Source organism: Nelumbo nucifera, chromosome 6, assembly GCF_055504915.1.
Source record: "Nelumbo nucifera cultivar China Antique chromosome 6, China Antique-T2T, whole genome shotgun sequence".
Taxonomy (NCBI): domain Eukaryota; kingdom Viridiplantae; phylum Streptophyta; class Magnoliopsida; order Proteales; family Nelumbonaceae; genus Nelumbo; species Nelumbo nucifera.
Window position 1 is genome coordinate 22,255,407 of NC_142654.1, and position 8,253 is coordinate 22,263,659.

At 38.4% G+C, this 8,253-nt stretch overlaps 1 protein-coding gene across 1 annotated transcript; it reads left to right on the top strand.

Annotated features, from left to right (window-relative positions):
* The first annotated feature begins 456 nt into the window (after positions 1-456).
* Positions 457-2,269, top strand: LOC104608351 (uncharacterized). The gene is made up of 2 exons (XM_088890444.1): positions 457-665; positions 856-2,269. The coding sequence occupies exon 2, from the start codon at positions 1,090-1,092 to the stop codon at positions 2,011-2,013; it is 924 nt and encodes a 307-aa protein (XP_088746570.1). The 5' UTR covers positions 457-665; positions 856-1,089; the 3' UTR covers positions 2,014-2,269.
* The last annotated feature ends 5,984 nt before the right edge of the window (positions 2,270-8,253 follow it).

Genomic DNA, 8,253 nt, shown 5'->3' on the forward strand with positions numbered 1-8,253 from the left:
TTGATTAATATTAAAATATATCTATATATAAAACTGAAATTTTAAAAAGAAAACTAGGAAAAAAAATCTTGAGGCAAAAAGTATGGATACTTTAAACCATGGACTTTGGCCAAGTCTGATCGGGTTTGGATTGAGCCCAACCAACCTACAACAAGCACGGTCTAGTTAATCGATCTTCAACTTTTTCCTTTTCGTTAAATTCTTTTTTGTCAGCTGAGCTGACAAGAGTTCTCAAATCTTCTAGCATTGTCAACACTACGTGGGGTTTGAGTCAAAACAGTTTGGAATTTTAGATACCATATTAACTTAACATGCGACCCACAAGGTACTCGGAGTGGGAGACATGTTATCAATACAAACCCGAGTACTACACAACAAAGAGAAGAGAGGGGAGGCGACGCCTTTTTCTGTCTCCTAAGCACGCCAGCCTTTTCTCATTTTTTTACAGCCACAATGTCATCATCCTCTCATGCTCCTCCAAATCATTTCCCTCCCAACACTTACACCTAAACCCAACTCTTTTCTGCACATTCTCTGCTTTACAAAAGGAGAGCTGCTGGTCCCAGACCAAACAATAAAACTGAAACAGAAACAATTACAATATTGATAGCTTTTCACCATCCAAGCTATTTATTTGAATGGCTTGGAGTTTGGATTGATTAATGGTGGGTAATGGGTTATGCAGATGTTAAGGAATTTGCTCCTTCCAACTCATTACTACCATCTTAAACAACACGCAGCGTGTTCATCTAAACTTCCTTCCCATAACCCACCTAACTTATATTCTTTTCTCCAACTTCACACTATTAGAAAACAAAATCACAACTAATTTCCTTTCTTTTCTTTCCTTTCCAGTGTACAACTGTTTCATCCAAGACACTGATCTCTCCTCTGGCTTAAAGGAGGAGTTCTATAAACAGTTAGCTTTTCCTGTTTGCGACCTCTCCTGGGTTTGAAAAGTTTGATTTTGAGCTCCACAGGATCACAGAGTTCACACAGGTACAGCTACAGAGAAGAAGAGCAAGCAATGTTCTAGTATCTTAACTTGCTCATCCTCAATTTCAATTCATCAGTCGCTTATTTCCTCACATGGGCTGTCTCATCTCTGTCTCTATCTTTCTCCCATTCAATGCAGTGATTTTACTTCTGCAATTGTCATGGTATGCCAATGCTCAGGCAATAGACTCCGCTCGTCTTCTTGATTATGTAGTCAGAGACTATGCTTTCCAGTCCTACACAGCGCGCCCCAAGACTGGATTTTTGTACAATGTACGTCTGCCGGCAAACTTATCCGGCATTGGAGCTGATACAGTGAGATTCAGGTGTGGCAGTCTTCGAAGGTATGGAGCGCAGGTTAAGGAATTCCGTTTAGCGATGGGCGTTACAATTGATCCTTGCGTGGAGAGAGTTGTAGTGGTTCGACAGAACTTGGGTACCAATTGGTCTTCTATCTATTACAGCAATTACAATTTTTCTGGGTATCAGCTTGTTTCCCCTATTTTAGGCCTTCTGGCATACAATTTTGCTGATTTTAATACTTCAAACCGGTCTGAGATCGGAATTTTTGCTGGGAAAAGACCCATAACCATCGATTTCTCCAAGGTTGCGAGAATCGACACCAGAGGTCTCAGGCCTCTTTGTGCTAGTTTTGATTCACAAGGAAAGGTCAGCCTGTCGAATCAGGTATCTTCCAATGTCTGTGTTGCATCACAGCATGGCCACTTTGGTCTGGTGGTCGTGCCATCGTTCCCCCAGATGCGAAGGAAGGTTAGCCGATGGAAGGTGGTTGTTGGGAGTTTGGTTGGAGGTGCGTTGGGTGCGTTCCTTCTAAGCTTGCTCATCATTGCTATGGTTGTTAAAGCAAAGAAGAAGTCTCGAATGGCAGAGATGGAGAGAAGAGCCTATGAAGAGGAAGCTCTGCAAATATCGATGGTCGGACATGTGAGAGCTCCCACAGCAGCCGTGACGAGAACGCAACCCACACTTGAGCATGAGTATTCTCCTCCTTCCTGAGTCTTTATTACTAATTTATTTTTTTTGGGTAAATCATAAATGTAACTGCAATTGTGAGTCATCTGGCTTTGATGACAGAGAGTGAGAGAGATCCACCCAAAGGTGATAGAACTCCCAGAATTGACTCCATTTTTTATTGGGAATTTCATCTGCTTAGGCTCTGAATCTGTGAATTGTGATATAAGAAGATTCTGAAATCCTGATGTACCAAACCATTTCAAGCTTTCATCAATTCTGGGTTGTTTGTTTCTTTTCAAATATTTGTGAAATATGTATACTATGTTGGGTAGTCTTCATTGCCTTTCTTTTATTTTCTTTTCTCTGGGTGGAGTGGGTAGAACAAACTCTGAAGGCTGATTGCATTTGTTGGTATCAAAGAATATTAATTGTTTTTCTCTTAGTCCTTAACAGTTATCCCTCCTTGAAGCAGAATAGCTATTAAATTTATGAAAATATGATACCAATTGTGATGGTAACTGGTTCTGAAACGGTTCTCTATTACCCCTTGAGAATCACATTAACAGGCTATCAGAGTTCAGGGAATTCCATTCTCATAGAAATAAGAGGAGATAGAGGAAAACATTCGCTTCTGTTAGCCATTGCTGCCTCACATCAGTGTATTACTGACCCCCTCACAGTGCATACTTGCAAGCCTACAGTGCTGAACAAGGTGCAGATCAGACTAACCCAACCAGTTCTTCTTTTACAGACAACAGAACCATACTCAAATATCAAACCCAAATTCCTCATATGGTGAGAACCCCAAACAGATCATGATTTCAGAAATAACTTTTAGCAACACTGAGTTTTGGAGTTTGACCACCATGTCGGCCCTTATACATGGAAAAGCAATGGATATCATATTGGATAAGAAAGCCATGTGGCCTAGAGTGGGGAGCTACTGTACTTTTTTCCCTGCACTTGTTGCAGTAAGCAATCAATGTGTACAAGTGTTCCATTGCACATGCTTAAAGATCTGTGCATGTGAGATTAACTGAGCTTTACAGTCATGAACACCTGCCATACTGTACAGTACTGATTGGTTAGTGCAGTAAGTGCAGGGGAAAAGTGTAGCAGATTGGACTCTGTCTCCTGTCCTATGCATAAGAAAGTCTTAAATTGAAGTGATATAATGTATTTCCACAGGCCAATAGTCCTAAAGTGAACTTGAATTCAACTAGTTTCTTGCCCAGTCCAAAGTCCAAAGTCCAAACCATGCAATTGACCAAGATAAGGCTTTATTATAGAATTGATTGTCCAAGCACATTTTGATTGATGCATTCGTGAGGGTCTGAACCAACACAATTTCTGGCCACTTGATGGACCCTGCAAGTCTGCAACAGCTAGGCGTATTGGCGTTTTTTAATCTGGTTGAAAAAAAATACCAATCTTTCAGGTTACTGACCAACATCAGAACCTAACAACACCTTGAACCTAGATGGTGGAAGGGGAACCATCAATTCAATTAGACTCAATCTTGAATTCCAACTATTTGGATAGTGTTTGGTTCTATTATTGTTTATTTGAAAAACAATGTCAGCTGATTGTTACAGTCATTTATTCTGAAATGCTATTTGATAAATTGTTGGGAGAAGCTTTATTTTAATGTTTATGTAAAAACCAATCATTTAGAGAAATTTTATTTTAATATTTCCACCAATACCAATATGCTTTTTTTACGGTTCAGCTGTCAAAAAATACTGTACAACCACTTTTTCTCATTTTTCAAGATAAACTCCATACATGCTTATTTAATAAATGGCCACAGTGCCAAACAGCCTCTTGAAATCAGCTACTGGACACGGACATTATGTTCCATCAATAACCATGTGAGGTTTCGGCCACCCAAAAGAAATTACTGACTCCGCCCATGAAAGAAATAATAGGAGGATAATTTACGAACTGTTTTTAAAAATGTGTTGGTAATGGAAGTCTTTTTTTTTTATGTATTAGAGTGACCAAAACAATGTGTCGTTTGATAGAAGAAATTTACCTCTCAGCGAAAGCATAACTAACGATTGTCTTTGGATAATAAGCTTTTGTGTTTGGGCTTTGAGAAACAAAATCGAGTCATAAAAAATATTAGTTTAAGCACTTGGTAAGAGTTGCTTTTAAAAATTTAATTTAAAGTTAATACACTTTAAACCCCCAAAGCATAAAGCCTAAAATTGGGTACGGGTGCAAATTCGGCAGTATCAAGTTGGATTTTTCTCAAAATTTGAATGGGCCTGGCCTCAATATCAAAGCCCAAAGCAATGTAAAATGCTAACTTCAACCCAACCCTGGTTGCAGCCCTAAAATTGGGGTTTTGGCTGATGATCCAATAGTTGAGATGGTCATTCGATCCAGTGTCTCTTTATATATGGATAGAGATGGCAATTTCTACCCTACTGGGGGCAGGTTTTTTTTGAAGGGCAGTGATGGGTTTTGGGATTTTACAACCCGTATGGGTACAGGTAGGATACGGTATTAGGCAAAACCCAATCCTCTGCATATTGTTAGAAAGCATACGAACTTTATATATTAGGTATTGAAATTAATAATATTTTAAAATTTATGTGAAGTGTAATTGATAGTTTATGTATTTTTTATATGTCTTAATCAAATTATTGAAAATTTTATTGTTTATTTGTATTATTTTATTTATTCCAGAAATAATGGAAAGTTAGATGTGGATTCTAATTAAACCCAAGCCACTCCTACCCTTGAATGCATAGATGGTATAGTCGTGGAGGGTTTTACATTTTCATGTGTAGAAAGGATTTGGATTCTCCAAATCCAACCTATAGCGGGTTTTGAGGCAGATTTGGATTGGGAGGTTTAGGGAGACAGGTAACGTCTATAATTTACAAAACCCTTTCATAACCCACCCATTCAGGAAACTTTGTATCGTAATAATAATAAAAAAAATAGAAAGTTTGATTCAGAAAAATGGAAGCAATCATTTTTTCTAGTTCTTCGATGGTTTATGTAAATAAAAAGGACACTTGCTATATTCTGGTCAGTTGTGCAAGCTTCCATCAACGCTTAGTCATTGCCATGGTTTTTAAAACCAAACCGGTGATTGAACCGATCAAGGATCCGGTTACCGGTTCAAATGGTCTGACCATTCGACCCGAATGGTCGACTTGTTCTGACAAAAAAAAATTAAAAAACTAAAAAATGGTCAAAACCGTTCAAATGGTTAACCTGCCGGTTTAGCGGTTTGCTGACCAAAATCAACGGTTTTGAGGAAAAAAGTGATTTTGGGGAAAAGTGAAACCAGTCATTCCTGGTTTTTCTGGTCCGACCATCCAGTCCAGTCCGGTTTTGAAAACCATGGTCATTGCTATCTTTGTCTTCCCTCAATGGTCACCGATGATATTCCATCCCGTCATCCATGGCATGCAATGACCTACACATAAGTACATACAACTGCAACTAGGGATTCTTTTTAGATGCATATTGTTCTGATCAACCTACATTTTTTGTTGTAAGGTTGCAAATCTCAGATAAGAAAGGCCTCATTCTTCCTAGGGCTGTTCATAAGAAGGCCCAACCCGACCAAACTGACCAACCCGAACCGATCCAACCCGAGTCGACTGGGTTTTCATCAGCACGGGTCGGTTTCGGGTTGTGCAAATTCTTAAACTGATGATTTGGGTCGGTTTCGGTTTTCACACAAGAAAACTGAAACCGACCCGAACTGAACCGACTTAGTTCCTAGTTCAAACATGAAGTTTCAAAGCTCATTAGGCCACTTAGTTTTTAAATGGTTGCAAGAAACTTTGGATTAGTGAATAGTGATTAATGAACAATTTTTGTGATTGACTTTTCATTTAAATTTTATCATAGGAGATTACTGAAATGATGTTCAATTTATGACTGTTTTTAAAATTAGCAAGATTTTATCACAGGGATGAACTTAGAACCGAAACCGACCCAACCCGACTCAAACCGACCAGGTCGGTTTTGCTTAACATTGGGTCAGTTTCGGTTTCTATGTCAGGTAACCCGACCAAGTCGGGTCGGTTGGAAAAACCGCAGTAAACCGACCCAACCCGACCCGTAAACAGCCCTAATTCTTCCAATTAGGGGTGTCAATTGGACTGGATGAAGTCCAATACAATCTAATGAATATTTTAGACCATTTTGGATCAGTCCAATTTAATGTCTGAATCATTCAATCTGTTTTAATTTGTTTTAATTTAGATTAATCCAAACCTGGTTCATTGACACATATTTTTATCTTCCGTCAATGGACCAGAAACTGACTCAATCCAATATAAATTCATTACGGATGGACCAGGTCCAATCCAGTCCAACAAGTATTTTGGACCATTAACTCTATACTGGTCCAATTTAATATCTTATTGATCCATCCAATCCGCTCTAATTGATTTTAATTTGAACGGGGTCCATTCCAAAACAGATCCATTGACACCCATACTTCGGATAAGGGTGCCTCAAACGACAGCAGCCTGTGTTGCCATCAAATGCCATGGATCGTTGTGGTTGTGGTTAAGTCCTATTAATGGTGGCTACGACTCTAAAGAGTGGTTGCAATGTGAGATCGATGGTTGAGATGTTGGTGGCAGTTCAACATGCGGCAAAGATTGTAGGACAAACTATCTCTAAGGCGATTGATTGTCTTAAGCATGGTTTTGGAAATTGGACTGGACTTAACGGTCCGATCAGTTGATTTGAGAAGCAGTCAGATAACTGGTTCCGTTTCACCCTAAAATCGATATTGGGCCAAAAACTGTTAATTTAGTCAATGAATGATTGACTCAGGTGATTAAACTGTTGAACTGTTGATCTAAACAATGCTTTTTTGACCATTTTTTATTTTTTAAATTAGAATGGGCCATTCATTCAACTCGGGAACTGGTCCCAAAAACGGTTCCGTGTCCAACCCGTTTTTTAAAACCTTGGTCTTAATTGATGAATTTGATGCATGATAGTTGTACTTGCTCTTCATGGTGGATTATACCCATCATCGTTCATGGGGATTAAACCCATCATCGATGATCTCATAGTCTTGTGAGATGTTAGGGATCAATCTCCTTTCTTTTCTTGTTTTTGTGTATACAGTTTTAGATTGTACAGCTCATGGTTTACTAATGTATAAGCTTGGTTCTGATAGTTCAGAGAAATGGTCTTGTAATCCTTTGTATTGCCATTTTGTCTATTTTAGCCAATAAGACAAGCAAACAAACAACAATAAGTTTGTCTTGTCACTTAGCACTCCTTTCATCCAAACAACAACAATGTAATTGAGAGTACAAACATGAGCCGAATTTGTATTTTGGTCTAATGAACAAATTTGCATATGTATTGGTACATATGATTTTTGCAATCTTACCAAGCATAGCCTCGTGTGCTCTGGGGGCTTTGTGCATTTGGGGCTTGAAAGGCACAAATCTGAAGCTTATCCAGATGCTATGTTAAGAAGATGATTTTGCCTTAAAAACTTGAAACCCTTTCTAAGGGGGTGTTATACCAATGTGAATGGTTTTGTTTTTTAAAACAAAAACAACTGTTAGGACCCGTTTGGTTTGCAGGAATAGGGGTCTGGAATCAGAATTAGAATGAGCCATTCCGATTCCAACTGTTTGGTTGGCCAGAATCGAAATCCCATTTCTATTCCCGGTAGAATGACATTCTCCCATTTGAGTAAATGGTCAATACCCTATGAAATTCCATTGCAACTGATTTCAATTCTCATTCCGATTCTTGTCTGAACCAAACAGACATGGGAATAGGCTATTCCGATTCCAATTCTAATTCCAACTATGAACCAAAGGGACTTTTGTTTCTGGTTTAGAAAACAAAACTATATACATTTGCAAATGCCCAAAAATCTAATATACCTAATAAACAAGGGGCATATGACACCAACAAGAAAAAAGAGGTCAATGCGATATAATAAATGTTAGGATAGGTTATACTTAAGTGATGTTTGAAACAACTCAGTTTGGAAAGAGTACAAATACAAATATGTACAGTGCAAAAACATAAAGGCGGCGTTCTTTTTTCGGATTTTGAGAGGGGAAAAGTTGGTCAATGGGATTTTGGTTCCCATTGACCAAGAATCCCTTGTTCTTTTTTTCAGATTTATATGGGGATCACGGAAAGTTTATTTTCCTGGTTAAGTGATACCCATCTCACCAACACTTGAATGGGACAAAAATGCCCCTTTTAATAATGGATTTTTATGACTAAAATGGTCATTTTCTTATTTACATGAGAAATTAAAGA

Coding starts and splice junctions, on each gene's coding strand:
- LOC104608351 (XM_088890444.1), top strand. CDS start 1,090: ATGGGCTGTCTCATCTCTGTCTCTATCTTTCTCCCATTCAATGCAGTG.